Raw genomic sequence first — 18,497 nt, forward strand, 5'->3', positions numbered from 1 at the left:
TCAACTTCAAAATAATTTTACTTATATAAAAAAATAATTAAATTACATTATTTTGCTAATTAGTTAATTCTAAAACTTAGTTATTTATTCTCAATATTAAAAAAAATAGTTTAATTTTGGTTGATGCAAGTTCGTCACATTTGCTTATCTGTAATTTTAGATACTGAACTGTAATTATAATTTTATTCAATAAGATTTATATTATCAAAGCTTAAGAATTTAATTTGATTTTCACTTTTGAGATTTGTGTTTGGAGAATCATTAGTATCATTGATTTTTGTCAACCACTCCCCCCCCCCCCCCCAATTCATTTGATTCTTAAATATTTTGTTAGTAATTTATTTTAATTATTGATCAGTATACTTTTCAAATATTAGAGTAATAGTAATTATTACTACTATTTTTATTATCAAAAGAAGAATTAGGAAGAAAGAATAAAAATGCATGCATAAACCTAACGTCTACTCTTGGATAATCTATTTAATTAGGATAAATTTTAACAATATAAAATTCTTTGGTAAATTAAGTTCCTAAATATTAAAATTTTATATAACTCAAATAAAGAAAGATTTATTAATCAATATTTTAGTAGATTTAAGATTCATAACATAATTAAATTATAATAATAATAACAATAATTTTATCCAATGTGAAATCTATTTTTAAAGGCTAAAAGAATTGAATTATATCTTGATAGGGGCTTAGTACTTTTAATATAGTATAAATAGATATAAATAATTATATAATACAATAAAGCCAAGATATGATAGTAGCTCGTTTTAAAGATCGAAATGTTCAATTTAAAATGGAAAGAGTTATATATTTAACCTTCAAAATATTTATATTTTTGCATTCTCTTTCCATTTTCCCCTTTTTCCTTTGCATTCCATTTTCTTTAGATAATATTTTGTGATGCATGTAATGGACAAATAAAAACATGTCATCTTGGAATCATTTTACTTTGTAACCAATCCTAATAATGTTTCGCATTTTACCTTCCGTTACTTTCGATTTGGAACAAACAATAAAATATGAAATATTCTAAATTCATTCAAAATAAGATAATGTATTGCTATCTTCCTTTCCTTTTCTCTAAATTAACACTTTAGAGTATATATCATGATTACAAAGATAATAATATAAATCTAACAATTTGTAGGAAAGATATTGTTGTATTGCTAATACAGAGTTAAAACGTCTATCATTTTATTGATTCTCAACCCTAATATATACATATATTAAAATGTTTTCAGATAATTAAATCTAATAAATTTCCTTTTATATAATTTTAATAAGTTTTTAGATGTTTTTTTCCTTATGGATGAACTAATATAGATTGTTAGATAACAGTTTAATTTCCACACCTATTTAGACAGCACCACTCAAAGTTTGGACGGAGACGTGAAGAGCCTATTCCCTGTTCGTTCATATTCTTAGTTTTACTATGAAAGTTAAATTAAATCTGTTGTAACTAAAAGTTTAGGAAGATTAACTTTCAAAACCACATACAGATATTCAATTTGTTATGTATGAAGTATTTATATTGATCTTTCAATTTATTGGGGCAGTGTTATTAGAGGTGAGTGGTGACAAATATATAATTTTTTATGATTCTTATGAAATATTATTATGTTTTTTTTCCTACATTTATATTGAAGGAATAATCTAGTTTTCATAGGGTTAAATACCGACAAAGTTACATTTATACGTAATATTTGAAATACGAACAGATATAATAAGTAAACAAATTTGATAATATTTATGTCATATTATATTATGGCCCATCATATGTTTTCAAAGTATTAAATTTAAAAGTTGGAAAACTGAAACCCCCTAACCTTGGCAACTATGTGTTAGAAACTAATCTTGTCTATCACTTCGCCACTTAGGTAATTGTATCTGTAAGCTAGGATATCACACCAAGATGGATCATTCACCCATAAATCACGAGAATACATACTCATTACCAGAAAAACAACAATTTAGACCAAAAAGAAAACTTATGATTACAATGAAATTTAACTCTAGGAAATCCAAAAACTAAAAGAGAAACTCAATTTAAAATCGAAAACCAACCATATAAGAAGATGGCCAACTGAAACTCATTTTATAATCGAAAAGTCAAACCTAATGAGAAGTTGTCAGCGATTGAGAAACTCGTGCAATAGTGATCTCTTAAATAAGTTATTCAAGATTGTTATCATTGCTGTAGTTCTTTAATAGATGCGCTATATTAACCCTAATTAAATATTAGGATTTCCTACATATTCAAATAAGAAAAAAAAATTTAACTAAAATTTTAGTTGATTTCAAAATTCTAAATAGTTGGAAAATAACTTAAATTACTATTTCGTCCAATTTAAAATCTATTTTTAAGGGTAAAAAAGACGAACGACATTTCACTAAGGGTAAAAAAGACGAACAATATTTAAATATTAAATTTATTATTTAATATTTAAGTTCCTGGAACTCATGTTCAGGAGCTTAAGCTTCAACTACTCCTAATTATAAGAGAGAGCTTGGAATTCAAACTATAACCTGTCCATTGAAAATGTTGTCAGCTACTCATAAATATGAAAGTGGTGGAATCTTGTAAAGTTTCGATCGGTCGTTTTGAGAATTAGTATTCTGTTCGGTGGTTTAAGATCTCGAGCAACTTTGTATTAGGTGTTATGGCTTGCGTGTGTGGTCAAGTTTGATTTTTGGATGATTCGGAATCAATTTGGAAGAAGGATTCTTGTTTTAGAAGTTTAAGTGGTAAGAGTTGACCAGAGTTTTTTACTTTTGTGTAGACGACTCCGTAATGGGATTTTGATGATTCAAATAGTTTCATATGGTAATTTTGGACTTAGGCGTGCATCTGAATTTGGATTTGGAGGTCTGTAGGGTAATTTGAAATATTTCGGCGAAAATTGGAAAGTTGAAGTTTCGGAAGGTTGAAAGGTTGGACCGGGAGTTGACTTTGGTGGTATCAGGGTCGGAATGCGATTTTGAGAGTTGGATTAGCTCCGTTATGTCATTTGGAACTTGCATGCAAAGTTTGACGTCATTCCGGGTTGATTTGATATGTTTCGCCGCGTGTTTTGGAAGTTAAAAGATTTGGAATTCATAAGTTCGATTTGTGGTGCAATTCATAGTTTCGACGTTGTTTGATATGATTTGATACCTCGAGCGGCTCCGTGTTATGTTATGGAACTTGTTGGTATGTTTCGACGGGGTCCCGGGTGCCTCAGGTGTGTTTCGGATGGGCTACGGACCATTTTCTCATGTTTTGGATAGCTGATCTAATATCTAGTGTTCCCTTATACGCGATGTCGAAGTTCATTCCGTGTTCGCCTAGGTTATTTTGGTGACTGGACCTTTTCCTCTTCGCGTTCGCATTATTCTGCTCGTGATCACGTACGTGTGTATGCCCCTTCATCGTGTTCGCCTTCGCAGCTCTGCGTTCGCATAGCACAACGTTAGCAGCTGGTATATTTTCTTCTTCACGATCGCATGGTATTGTTTGCGATCGCGTATTACATTTCTTGGGGGCATAAGTTGTTCCCTTCTTCGCGATCGCGTAGTACAGTTTCTGGGCAGTAGTCATTTCCTTCTTCGCGATCGCAATTGCATTTCCTTGATCGCGACTTGTAAATCACTGGGCAATAGAATATATTTTCCAAAATCGTGGGTTTTGTATATTTTTTCATCTTTTGAGCTAGAGACCTCACATTTGAGCAATTTTTGAGGGGTTCTTCACGTGGTTGTTTGGGGTAAGTGATCTTTACCCGGTTTTGATTTTATTTCATGATTTTATCTTTATTTTCATCATTAAATTAGAAAATTAAGTTGGAAGTTTGGGAAAATTTGTAAAATCTTTCAAAAGTGTAAAATGATGATTTGAAGGACGAATTGATATCAAAATTTGATAATTTTGGTATGGTTGAACTCGTAACGGAATGAGTGTTCGGGTTTTGTAAATTTTATCGGGTTCCGAGATACGGGCCCGGGGGTTGACTTTTGAGTTGACTTTTTAGTTTTTGTTAAAGATTGAACCTTTATTATCTGAAATTATTTCCTATGAGTTTTATTTATGATTTGAAGTTATTTTGGCTAGATTTGAGCCGCCCGAAGATTGTTTCACTCGAGAAGCTTATTTTAGATTATCGGTCTAGCTTCTTTGAGGTAAGTATCTTACCTAACTTTGTGTGGGGGATCTACCCCTTCAGATTTGAGTCACTTATGCTGATGTGTCATGTGAAGGCCGTGTACGCGAGGTGACGAGTACGTACCCAGACTTATCTTTGGAAATTTGACCGTCTAGGGCTCTTAGGTTCTTATGTCCATTAAATATGAAGTTGTTTTGCCATGTTAAATTCTCCATTTACTAAATTCACCCGTACGTATCTTATTTGGAATTAATTACTTCATGTTTTACCCTTATTACCGATTAAACTCTTATGTGCCTTAACTGAAGTTATTGGCTCTTTTATTGCTATGTTATCCTTTCCGTAATTCTTTATCCTTGATTGAAGTTATTATTATCTTTTCCATAATCTATTTATCCTTAATTGAATTTGTTGTATCTCTTCTGTAATTGCTCAACCCTAAATGAAGTTTTGTTATCCCTTATCATTGTTGACTTATCCTTATTTGGAATCATTGATTCATGTTATCGCTCTTATCGTTGAATTGTACTTTTGTGGAATCATTGCTATGTCAAGACCCAAAACCCACTATAGGTCGTGAAGGCGCCCAACGTCACCGTTAAGCAAGCCAACAATGAACTAACAACTTACAACAACAACAACAATAACAACAACAACAACATACCCAGTATTATCACACTATGGGGTTTAGGGAGGGTAGTGTATATGCAGACCTTACCCCTACATTGTGAGGATAGAGAGACTGCTTCCAATAGACCCTCGGCTCAGGAAAGCATAAGTACCAAAACAACCATTTAATTACTCATTTTATTATTTTTGAAATCATGAATCTTGTTAGATGAAGACATAAATGGGTTTAGAAATCATGAATACCTAAAATGTTAGAAAGATATAAAATAAAAGATGACAATATCAAGTCGAACCATAAACAACCACTAGAGTATTCCAAAACCGTATCACAAGTGCATGAGCATTTACTAACGAGTACAATAATAATACAATATATGTTTGGAGTGAAAATAAGACATGATAAGATAAATAGTACGATGGAGGCTCTATGGGGTGCGATACGTAACCTGAAATGCAACTCACCATGAAGTCTCCTCAGCGGTTGCGCCTACATACCAAGATGACCACCAAATGAACCTCTCAGATTCTGCACATTTAGTGCAGAAGTGCAACATGAATACGTAAATCAACATGTACCCAGTAAGCATCTAGCCTAACTCTGGAGAAGTAATGACGAGGGGGTCGACATCGACACTTAGTAGAGGTCCAGTAAAGCAATATGATAAATCGTAAACAGATATGAAGCATAACCGACATAATCTTTCAAAATTTCTTTTAACGATATAAATTTCTCAATCTCGTATCCTATCTCAACAGCTCGAAAACATATCAAGTGCCAATATCAAATGAATAAAGAATACCATATAAAATGCCAGGCATCAGTGGAAGGATAATCTCGTGAATATTCGGACTGCTAGCGATATAACGCACGATTATGCCGAGGTCGTACGACCCCATCCAGAATAATGTGTACACTACCAGAAAAATGCTATTTTCTGACTACAGATTCCGACTACAAAATAGTAATCGTAATTTTTCGACTACAGTGATCGAAAAATTATAATTAATTTTTATATATATTTTTTAATTTGTAGGCGACTGCCATTTCGACAGTAGTAGTCATAAAATTTGGCGCAAAATACAGCGAATTAATTTTTCCGATCACTATAGTCGGGATAAAGTCAATAAAAAAGTTTGACCAATCTTCCGACTACAGTAGTCGTAACTTTTAAAAATTTTAATTTTTAATTTTTTGACTACAGTAGTCGGACAGTGCACAAATTTCATGGTCACAATTTTAATTAAAAAGTCGACTAAAGTTGTCGGCCACTGTAATCGAAAAATAAGTCAACAAAATTTTGACCAAAATGAAAAAGAAATTTCCGACTACAGTAGTCGGAAAAAATCAAATAATTGCACAGCTAGGCTTTATTTCGCTCATCTCCTCTCTTTTTCAGTCTCCTCTCTCTCTCTCACACCGCCTAACGCTGCTCTCCCCCACTCCGCTGCCAGTCACTCCACTTCGGTAAGTTGACCGTTCTTCCGCCGGATTAGGCGGAGCTTCTTTCTCTTTCTTTAATTAGCAAAACCCTTCTCTAAACATTATTATAAACTGTCATACTGAAGTAATCCGATCTCTTTTTCTTCAATTAAAGTTCAAAGACTACCTCTAAACTTGAGGAATCCAAGTGAAGGAGATGGATTCTCGCTCCTCCAAGGAAGCTACTGCCAATTTTCGCCCCTTGAAGAGCTTGATCTAGGTAAGGAATTTTCTCTTAATTTGTCTACATTGTATCTGTTACTGTCAACTTAATTTGAAGATCCAATGCTTATCTTTGGTTGGTTTGAATAGAGGTTTGGTTTAAGAAACTTGAACAATTTTACTGTCGGATTTTGTTAAGGTTGATTATTGAAGAAGAAGCAGTAGGTTTATTGATTATTGAATATTTTAGTTGAATCTAACCATTGGAAATTATTGGAGTTAATTAGAATCAATTTTCAAAGCATATTTTTTCTTCTCATAGCTAAGATCATTGACACGGGAAACATAAAATCTCTTATAGAAAAAGATTTTTGTAGTTACTTCCATGGTACCAAGTTTGTTTAGAGACCTTCATCTGCTTTTCCAGATTTGGAATATTAACAAGGACTCATATTGTTCCAAATTGATGCCTCTTGTGTTGTGCTTGATGAGTTTCTTATATTTAGAACCCATGAGTGCTTTAATAATCAAACTTGGAGTCCTGCAAATATGTGCCGTGATGAAAGCAAAGTTCCCCTTTTTATCATAAAAAAACTGATCGGATCTGACACTGATCATATGGTCATCTTATTGGAGTTATGTAAGCAGTACTTTGGCAGCCAACTTTTATAGTTGCTTGTGCTTATAAACTTATAATCACAATATATTGATTTTCAAGAAATTCCTTTAACAAACTATTACTATCTTGTAGTACCTTCTATTACTACTACACATCAATCTCAAATTATTTGATACAGACATAAATTTCTATTGGCATGAATTAGCTTACGAACTATGTACTTTCTGTTTAACATGAATGATGGTTTTTTTGGTTATGATTTACAAATTGCTCAGTTATGTTCATTTATCTTTCTATTATGATTTACAGCCCACACGTTTAACACCAACTTTTTTCTCCTTCATTTGTCAAATGGTCTGTTGAGAAAAACTTAACATAGACCATAGATATGTATGTGAAAAACTCTTGAAAGAGGGATAGCTATTAAGGATATTGAAAGAGTTTTTCCCTACATCATTGCTTATATGTAAGATAGCAGAAATAGTATCCAAGATTACAAAATCACATAGACCTTGTATATGAAATACAATAATGTTGTCCACTATTTGCATTAGGGACTAGAAAAGGGACAATAATAGAAGATTTGAGAATATTATAAGCTATTTTGACTGATCCAACTTATTGTGTTGTTTAGTGTTGATTGGGATTATGAGTTGTATTTTCTTACTGTGATTATGCTCTATTTTTAAGATGAAATTGTATACTTCAGAATGATATATTTGGATGTTAATTGTGTGATCATGGTTTGGCAATTCGTGTATAGGAATTCTCCAACGAGAGGAAGTTGCAGGTTGCAAGGCAAAGGGAAGAACATTTTGGTTAGCAATTTCATTGTTATAAGATACGAAACCTTTACCAATTTGCAATTCTAACTAATTGATTGCTTTTACATGTTCATAACCAATTTGATTATTAGAATAAGCTATAACAATTGAACTGGTTTTTCTTCATTGGAGCTATTTGTGTTTATCATTGTCATGTTTCGTTCACCTCTATTAGTCCACGACTAGTAGCTTCGCTTGATTCTATGTATGATCGTGCTAAATAAGTTTGTTTCTAAGTTATCAGTTTGTTTCTAAGTTCATTAGCTAATTAGTTTTCGGTTTGATTTACTTAGCCGCATCAATTTGATCAACTCTATTTTTGGTTAGACTAATTGATTGGAAATCTTATCTTCGGAGTTGTTGATTCATGAATCCTTTCTGATTAGCTGATCACTAAGTGTAGATTAGTCGTACATGAGTCGTTGGATCATGTGCTTAAACTCTTTGCTCTTGCTATATAGTGCTGAAATTGTAGTTAGTAAGTTCCATGAGCTTATCTAACTTTGCTTGAATGTTTGGGACAACTATAAGCTGAAAATAATCTGTAAAGGATAAAAAAAGGATGAGGTTGAGTAGTAAAGGGTAAAGAAGGACGATTCAAGAGAAGGATGGATTGAGGCACGTGCATCAGAAACATATGTAAGATCATAACTTTAAGAGTATTTCCATTTTTCTTTGATATTAATTTATCTTTATTACTTTTATTTCACGATGGATATCATAGAAGCTTGGATGAATGGTGTCAGACGCAGCCTGCTTCTGATGATGTGTCACGACCCAAAATCCAACTAGTCGTGATGACACCTAACCCAACCCGCTAGGTAAGCCAATTACCAACTATCCAATTCCAATGAAATTAATAAGGCAATTAAGTAAAAGAAAATATCTAAAACCAATACATTTCTCCAAGAACTGGTAGTACAAATCATGAGTTTTTAAGAATAGAGTTTACAAAGCTGGTATGAAGTAAATACATCATCTGTTTGAAAAGTACATAAACAGAGTTTTATGAATCTAAGGCTACCATGAACAAGAGACAGCTACAACCGGAACGCATGTACATCTTCAGATTCAGCTCCCAACGAACACAGCAACATCAACAGCCAACATCAGCACGCAAGGTGCAGAAGTGTAGTATGAGTACAACCGATCCCATATACTCAATTAGTAACAAACCTAATCTTATGTTGAAAGTAGTGACGAGCTTGTACCAAGATCGGGTCCCAATTTCAATAACCAACAATAGTTCATAACAACTTAAACAAGTAATATCAGAAGTAACTCAACAATCAAATGCTCAGCAAAAACATGATTTCTGAAAATAGTTCTGCCTTTCAAGTACATCAATGAAAACCCAAATCGTTTATCGGAGTTGCCAAAAATATGAATAAGTTTGAAAACAGTAATTTTTTCAAAATCCTTTCAATAATAAATAAGATGTTTCGTTTTTCTTTCCAGATAAACAGTGTAAAACAAACGCATCACTATGCCCATCTGCCAACATGTGTGAGAAATCATGAATGATGTAATATCGTACAATATGAGGAAAATACATCTTTAGGCATGTATGTCATGTGTGCATGTCAATGCAATGTATCTCAGAGATGAACTCATATGCATACTCTCAGAGTATCAATTCACTCAGTCCTCCCCATCACTCAGTCCTCACAGTCACTCAATCCTCACAGTTGCTCGGCACTCGCACTCAGTAGGTACCTGCGCTCACTGGGTGTGTGTACAGACTCCGGAGGGGCTCCTTCATCCTAAGCGCTATAATCTGCACGGACAACTCACGTGCTGCACGGACAACTCACGTGCTATAGTATCAACATCTGGATCCGTACGGACAACTTACGTGCTGCATGGACAACTCACGTACTATAATATCAATATCTGGATCTGCACGGACAACTCACGTGCTGCACGGACAACTCACGTGCTATAGTATCAACATCTGGATCCGCACGGACAACTCACGTGCTATAATAAGCCAATCTGGCCTGCTGCGGCGTGCAACCCGATCCCATAATTATCCTCACAATCAGGCCCTCGGCCTCACTTAGTCATCAATCTCTCTAGTCTTTCGGGTTCACAATATCATGAAAATAGCCCGAAAATGATGATATAATGTATCAATAAATAACAACAGAGACTGAGATATGATATGTAGTGACATGAATATGACTGAGTATGAAATTTTTAATTTAAAACAAATAATTCACAGCAATATGACCTCTATGGGTCCCAATAATACTGGCACATAGTCTCAACATGATTTTTAATATGATTCTCAGCTCAATTTCTTTAGCACATAAAACTATATAGAAAATGCCAAGATTATTTGACTACAAAATTCCACGAAAATAATTATGCCACAATTTCTATGGTGCACGCCCACACGCCCTTCACCTAGCATGTGCGTCACCTCCCAACAATTCACATAATGCATATATTCAGGGTTCATACCCTCAGCTCCAAGATTAGAAGAGTTATTTACCTTGAACAAGACGAATCTAATGTCGAGCAAGCTAAACAATGCTCCAGAAATTCTATTCTGCGCGTATCAACTTCCGAACGGCTCGAATCTAGCCATAATTAATTTGATTCAGTCCACAAAATTATAAGAATTAATTCCATATCAAAATACTAATATTTTCCACAAAATCCGAAATTACACCCCAAAAATCACCAGTGGGGCCCATGTCTCGGAACCCGACAAAAGTTATAAAATTCGATAGCCCATTCAACCACGAGTCTAGCCATACCAATTTTACCAAAATCCGACCTAAACTCGACCCTCAAATCTTCAAGCTCCGAAAATACTACAATGCTCCAATTGATTAAAATGTCCAAATATCACCCACAATTTAATACCTCCCATTAGATATCCCAACTACATCAAAATAAATATGAAAAGATTCATAAATATCCATTTAGGCTTCATAATTCGGCAACAAGCCTTCAACTATCCCAAATTATCCAATAGGCTCATCCATTAGCTTATTCAATTCCATTCTTATCATTTAATACTCATTTGGAGTCGTTAATAATACTATGTTAATTACCCAACACCATTAAGTCACTATTCATTGTCTTCTCCAACAAAACCCTATGTTCAAGAACACTAATTTCAAGAACTAGTGTTGTATCTTGTCAAAATGATGATTCCCTATTCAATTCGTTCATCAATTAAGTTATCAAGTCTATTGGAATCATTAGAAACTCAAAACAATTCCTTTTATATCAATTCATCACTATTCATCTTCTTCTTTGCCCAAAATATCATTTTCAAGACCCTCCCTTAGGGGTCATGCAATATCCCATTACAACTTCAAATAAAACTCATAAACATGCTACCCATACTCCAATATGACATATATATGAAGCTCAAGTGAAGAGATTACCTCTTGGTGGAAGAATCTAACTTTTGGTGTTCTTGAAGATTCAACTCATTTTCTATAGATTTGATCCATATTAATGTTAGTATTATCACTAAATGATGTTATATAATCATCCTTGCACCAAAATAACTTACCTTGAAGTGTATCCATGGTGGAAGAGCTCCTCCTTCTCTCTAGAAATTCCTTCCAAGATGAAGAACTAACCCATTCTCTCTCTAAACCCACGTTTTCACCTCTTAAAATGACCCTTGACGCTACTGGATTTGCCTACGCAATGGTGCGTAGGCTACGCAAGACTCGCGGAGCTGTTCTGCTACCCTTTAGTAAAAAGTCATAACTTCTTGTAGTAATTTCCAAATGACAAACGGTTTGAAGCATTAGAAACTAGACACATAGACCTTTCTTTTGATAGGTTATACACCATATAACTCTTCATATCTTGAGAGTTATGCTCGTTTGAAGTTAGGTCTTGTGCGAACTCACTTGAAACTTTATCCCATCATAAAATTTTCAACTTGACTTAGCTTTAGGGCTCTTCTTAGATCATAAACCATTCTTAATGCACCTCATACATATATTATCATTATCAATTGATATTATTCAAATTATCAGTCTTGTTCATACCCGAATTAATATAATTAGCACCCGCCAATCTTCTTAATGGTCTTAAAACTCTTCGAAATTTTTCGGGGTGTTACATGATGGTACCCCAGTCCAACTGTCACCTCATGATATGAATTCAATATGGACAAATGTGGCAGGTGGTATATCGAAAGGTAGAGTTTACAGCATTGGAGTACAACGACCTTCCTCTTCTCGTCCATCGCCATTATTCTCGGAGGCTCCTACTGCGCAAAGTCAAGAAGAAATGGAAGCAATGCGAAAGCAAATTGAGTTTCTCTTGAAACGGTGTGAAACAACCGAAACTCACATTGCTAGAGTGGATAAATTCATGAAAAAGCGCATTCCCCCTCTTACGATGATGAAGAGACTGAATCTGATGCGTAGTAGTGGGTTTATGGTAGGTTTGAATGTTTAGACTTTATATTTAGACTTAATGGTAGGTTTGAATGTTGTGGTATATATGTTTTTACTTTATTATATTAATGTCGATCTATTATTAGCTACTTAGACTTGATGTTGAATATTTAGACTTTAATTAATGTTTTGGTTTGATATTATGGGATTTAAATGTTTGTTTGTTGAAGTTGGAATGGGTTGTTTAGTTGGAATTGTTTGGTTGAACTAGTTGTTTAGTTGGAATTATTTGGTTGAATTGGTTGTTTAGTTGGAATGGTTATTTAGCAGGTGGTGTGCTAATAAAATGACAGTATTCTGCCAAAACTCAACCCAGTTTTCCGACTACTGTAGTCGGAAAATGTGCCTAGAAATAGTAAATTTTCGACTATAGTAGTTGGAAACTTTCCAGAAGATTTTCAAAAAAGTTTCAAAAAATTCAATATTCCGACTGATGTGGTCGGAAAATAAAATAAAATAAAATAAAAAATTATTATTATTTATATTATATTACGACTACAGTAGTCGAAAATATTTTTTAAAATAAATAATTATTTTATTACTTTTCCGACTACTTCAGTCGGAAAATAACTCCCTTTTGAATTTTTGGCGGAAACAAAATTCCGACTACTGTAAATCAGTCGGAAAGTAGTCGAAATAGGTACTTTTCCGACTATTTTGGTAGTCGGAAAATAGCGAATTTCTAGTAGTGTGTACACCGCCGAAAAATACGTATGTGATACCACTTGAATTTTTTTGTTTCCTGTTATTTTGAATTTTTCTTCTTTTTAAGTTTCTGAAAAAATATTTTATAGGCTGTTTTATATTCATTCATTGCGGAAATTAAGAAAGTCTTTTTATATTCATTCATTGTGGAAGTTAAAGAAAGTCTTTTTACAGTCTGTCTCGAAGGAAATTTCAAGGTTACTCAATTGAAAGCTACCAATAAGCTGGTTGTAAACATTATATGCCTTTTTATTCCTTTGAAATTTCTCCGTCTAGGTGTGAACATTAACCTTATTTTCTCCAATTCTACGTTGAAAAGTCAATATTCTTTATTAATCAGTAGAAAAGTCATCAAAACTAGCAGCTCTTCCGTTGTTGTCCATAATAGATTGGCAGGATGCCATCTTTCGTCCGTCAAAAATGGATTATTTTTACACTCAAACATTAATTTCAATTGAATTATTTGAAATCATATACTTAGCAAAACTTTTCTAATACCTAGGTATTCTCCAGCCAACCTAGTCTCTCTTTGATGAGTTCTCACAAATGCATGCTCAAAACTTCTTCCACTTCATCATCACCATCCTATTCTTCTTGATCACTTCCTCACTATCTTACGGCCAAGAAAATAAACAGCATACCACTTGTAATAGCTCCTACAGCTGTGGGAATATTCGGAACATCGGCTTCCCTTTCTGGGGTGGTGATCGACCTCAAGAATGTGGTCTTCCACAATTCGAGCTTGAATGTGAAGCCAACCATAATCCCGTTATGAAGATTGCCAATCATGATTTCCGTGTACTTGACATTAATGGAGAAAAGCAAACCATGAGAATTGCACGTAAAGATTTTGAAGAAGACATTTGTCCTGATAGATTTGGTAACACTACCTTGAATGATGCTCTTTTCCGCTTTGGTCCTGACTCGCAAGCCTTCGTCCTGTTCTATGATTGTCCTTTCGATATACCTTCAGAATGGAAAAAGTTCGCCTTTAGCTGCAATATCAATGGCAACTCTAGTCTTGGTTTCTATCCAGATGAGTCATTTTCATCATTCTGGGGCCCAAATTATCCGAGTTGTGAGCATAAGGTTATGGTTCCTGTTATGATGAAGGCATTTGAGCAGTTCAAGAACGAAGGAAGTACGAAGATATTGGAGCTATTGAAGCAAGGGTTTGATGTGGTGTATAACAAAAGCACAGAATGTATAGTTTGTGAGAAGTCAGGCGGGTTATGTTGGTCAGAGACAAATCTTACGGAGCCAACGTGCCTTTGTAGGGATCGAACTTATTCCTATCACTGTGGTTATGTAACAGATCAAGGTGTGTTCCATCTCCCTCATCTAACTTTACTCTGTCTGCCGAAATTGGTTGAATCTTACTGGTAGCCCAGAATCTTCAACTGTTAAATAAGCGCCAGAAAGGGGGAAAAACCCATAGGCTGGCATATGGCCTAGTATTTTTGGCCCCGACAGACATATCTAAAGTAACTTTTGGAGAATCTGGTCCATTCTAAGTACTACCAAATTTGTTCCCGTCTTTGGTGTGAAACTTCCATTTCTTTTCTCGCCTTTATAATTTATTCCATCTCTTATGATCATTCTAGAAATTCAAACCTAAAAGATCTCTGTATAATTGATCTAGCTACACCAAATATTTATAATTTTGGGTGGTACTTGACAAGTATAATCCATCATTTTGCGACCAATGAGTCATCTAACTTTTGAAAGGTCTCCAGAAGAAGTTCGTATTGATGAATTTCTATAAGCAACCTAATAAAAAAAAGTACATTATCTGGAAAAGTCATGCTCAAATAGTAAAATATACTCCCTTCTTTCTGGAAACGTCGAATCGGATATTTTATGCGTTATAGTTAGAGATTGCTCATGCACAAGCGCATTGCAGTGATGCCCATTCTGAGATTTGGGTATTAGACAGCAGCTTAATTTATGTGGCACAAGTTTTGTTTCAGCTTATCCTGGGAAGATGGATATATACGAAATATGCGAACAATGGAGATGACAATACATCTTTAGAAAGTACAGTTCATAAGTTTAGCAACGTTGTCCAATGCCTCAAAGTAATTTCAGCCTCGGGAGTGCTCCATTTAGCCTAGACCCTAAGACAACACCTCTTCTTCTCCTATGGCTGTACACAATCTTATAAAAGGGAGACAACATTATGTTATATATTGTGCCAGTGATATCAGGACCCCGTTTATGCAAAACTGAGTTACTCACAACTGTTGCGAAAGGGTGTTTTTTCCTCCACTAGGATGAGGCTGAATGTCGTCATTGCCTGAATAGTAGAGGACACTGTGGTGCTCGGATGAATCCCCAAAGCAAAACGTGTCATCATAGTAAATCGAGAAACTAAAATTCCATATCCACATTTGACCATATCTCGATTGTTGGAGTGGGAAAAACTTCTTTCTTCATATATAGGAAAACAGTTGATTTATTATACCACTGAAGATCCTTTATTATGCTTCTGTATCAATTCATCACTTGTTTATCTTTGCATTACAGGCAATAAAATAGATATCAGAGTGAAGGCTGCCATAGGTAACTGTCCTTAATTTGACCTTGTTCATCTTATTATTATCTTCTCAACAATGACCAAGAACTTATAGATAATCAGTGTATTTGAACACCCTTTTTTCGTCTGGTTAATTACAGGTATATCTGCTGCTGGGATAACAACGATATTGGCCTGCTTTATCTTTTACTGCTTCGCAAAGAAATCATCTGGTACATGCCTTTTGTTATCAAAGAAGAGGAGAGAACACCAGAATATTGAGTCTGTCCTCTGGCAGTATGGATCCCTAGCCCCTAAAGCATATAGCTATTCAGACATTAAGAAAATGACAAATTCACTTCAAGAGAAACTCGGACAAGGGGGTTATGGAGGGGTCTACAAAGGTAACCTTAATGGCCGTCTCGTTGCTGTCAAGATTTTAAATGAGACTAAAGGGAATGGGGAAGAATTTGTCAATGAAGTTGCAAGCATCAGTCGAACTTCCCATGTCAATGTAGTTACTCTGTTGGGATTTTGTTTTAATGGTCGAGAAAGAGCTCTTGTTTACGAATTCATGCCCAATGGATCCCTTGATAAACACATCTATGGTGAAGGTTCTATGTTGGGATGGGAAAAGTTGTATGAAATCGCTCTTGGGATAGGTCGAGGACTGGAGTATTTGCACCGAGGATGCATTGCACGAATATTGCATTTTGACATAAAACCTCACAATATCCTTCTGGATGAGGACTTCTGCCCCAAGATATCTGTTTTTGGCCTAGCAAAATTATGCCTTCAGAAAGAAAGCATCATATCAATGTTGGAAGCTAGAGGAACCATCGGTTACATTGCTCCAGAAGTATTCAGTAGAAATTTCGGAAGTGTCTCACACAAATCTGATGTTTACAGCTACGGAATGATGGTTCTTGAAATGGTTGGAGGAAGAAGGAATTACAGCGCTGAAAGAAGCAATCATAGCGAAATATACTTCCCACGTTGGGCTTATCAACGCCTTGTGACAGATGAAGACATAAATATACAATGCAGCACGACAAAAGAAGAAAAGGAAATTGCAAAGAAGATGATATTAGTAGGTTTGTGGTGCATTCAAACTGATCCGTCGTAGAGACCACCAATGAGTAAGGCAATTGAAATGCTGGAAGGTAGCTTAGAGGCCATCCAATTTCCACCGAAGCCTTTCATATGTTCTCCCTCAAGATCAGAAGGATCGACGATAATATCTTTGGGGCAGCCAACGAAGCCCTTTATATATTCTTCTACGAGTTCAGCACTTGATTCTACAGCCTCAGCAAGTGAAGAATGACACTTGAATAACAAATGTTTGGAGAAGACTTACTTAGACTCATTGGAGAACAAAACAGAGAGAGATGGAATGTTGAAATAGCCATACACCACCAACTTTGAAATGTTGAAAACTGATCTATATCTTGCGCAAGCACCTGTATATTTCTCAACCTAATCTTAAGTGGTACTTCTTGATATAAAGGTAAGTGATATTTTAGGATAGTTTCAGAACACAAAATTTTTTCTGTAGAATTTCGTAACAATTACAAAACATATTACTTTATATAAGGATGATGCCCTCTATGAATGTTGAGAAATTATACTTGTGACTTGTGCAAGCACCTGGTAATTCATTCCAAATAAGGAGGACAACAATTCAATGTTACACTAATCAAATTTTAACTTCAAAATACTTTTAATTAGTACTTTTGATAAAGATAGACTAAAATTTTAGGATAGTTTCAGAAAACAACAATTTAGCAGTACGTTTGGTAAAAATAGAATTTCGTATCACAAGGACTGTATATTTCAACGATGATTTTATATTTTCAAAATCTACCACATACAAACATTTTCGACTATTTCAGCAACATGCAGTCAAGTTTTGCAATAATAGAACATTTGGAGACGATAAGTTTAAACAAATAGAAGTGTATCATGTCTACCTCGATAAATCTTTTCTAATGGAAACATCAAAGCAAGTTCTTCTCTAAGCACTTCTTTAAATTCTTAAAACCTTCTTGTTCTTAACGCGCTATTTTTTTTCCATATAACTTAAGAACATTAGGAACGTAGCGTTTAATGACGATTATACCTACCACTTAAAATTTGTAATTAAAAAAAGGTTTCTAGTGACACTTAATGTTTTTCTTGTTCTCTTGTTTCCAATATGAAACACATTTAATATTTTAAATAACTTAACAATTCTGTTTAAGTGCAGAACTGAGTTCTCAAGCAAGCCCATAAAAAAAAAAAAAAAAAAGAAGTATAGGATTTTATATTTATGAAAAAGAGTGGTGCATATGTGCGTGCGTCACGTCGTGTATATAAAGTATGGAAACGAGTACTGAGTCAGTTGTGGTCAGCAGCATTAATATTGTTTAGACACCAGCCAAAAATAAAACAAAAAAAACAACGGAAATGAACGAAGATTTTTAAACAGCGTCCTAACATTTCAGGTGGCCATGTGATTATAGCCGCAAGTATAGGTTTAATTATCTCTAGATAAAATAAGTAAAATGAAAAAAATGTACATCTGTTAGCAGCCATGGAAATGACGGTCACGGCTCTGTTATAGCTGAGCAATTATGGTCGTGAAGAAGAGAGGAGAAAAAAGAATGAAGCCACCGACTCTACGAAACTGAAAAAATAAAATCTTATATTCACTTCAATGAGAGTGCAGTGATTATACACACAACTACAGCATTAACAACCTTCCTAACTAACATTTACCACCTAACTAACTTTTTAACAACTAACTCTACCCTTTTAACTTAACTATAGTATAGTCAGCTTGGTTAAACATAGTCAACACTCCCCTCAAGCTCACAGTCGAATACAGATTCTTCACCCCTAGATTATGCAGCAAATGATCATGTTGTGTTTTTGCAAGGCTCTTTGTAAGTATATCTGCAAGTTGCTCCTTGGTAGAGACATGATTCATTTGT

General features: G+C 34.5%; 1 protein-coding gene across 3 annotated transcripts; it reads left to right on the forward strand.

Moving 5' to 3' along the window:
* Nucleotides 1-6,058: 6,058 nt before the first annotated feature.
* Nucleotides 6,059-17,147, forward strand: LOC107812067 (LEAF RUST 10 DISEASE-RESISTANCE LOCUS RECEPTOR-LIKE PROTEIN KINASE-like 2.1). Of its 3 annotated transcripts, XM_075251420.1 has the most exons (8): nt 6,059-6,246; nt 6,377-6,481; nt 7,806-8,505; nt 8,591-8,687; nt 12,029-12,288; nt 13,513-14,331; nt 15,537-15,572; nt 15,687-17,147. In XM_075251420.1, the coding sequence occupies exons 6-8, from the start codon at nt 13,557-13,559 to the stop codon at nt 16,649-16,651; spliced, it is 1,776 nt and encodes a 591-aa protein (XP_075107521.1). In that variant the 5' UTR covers nt 6,059-6,246; nt 6,377-6,481; nt 7,806-8,505; nt 8,591-8,687; nt 12,029-12,288; nt 13,513-13,556; the 3' UTR covers nt 16,652-17,147. The 3 variants fall into 3 exon arrangements, with proteins under 3 accessions (XP_075107521.1, XP_075107522.1, XP_075107523.1); XM_075251421.1 differs by lacking the exons at nt 8,591-8,687; nt 12,029-12,288 and having other exon boundaries at nt 7,806-7,860; XM_075251422.1 differs by lacking the exons at nt 6,059-6,246; nt 6,377-6,481; nt 7,806-8,505; nt 8,591-8,687; nt 12,029-12,288 and having other exon boundaries at nt 12,295-14,331.
* Nucleotides 17,148-18,497: the final 1,350 nt, after the last annotated feature.

This window comes from Nicotiana tabacum, chromosome 4 (assembly GCF_000715075.1).
Source record: "Nicotiana tabacum cultivar K326 chromosome 4, ASM71507v2, whole genome shotgun sequence".
NCBI lineage: Eukaryota > Viridiplantae > Streptophyta > Magnoliopsida > Solanales > Solanaceae > Nicotiana > Nicotiana tabacum.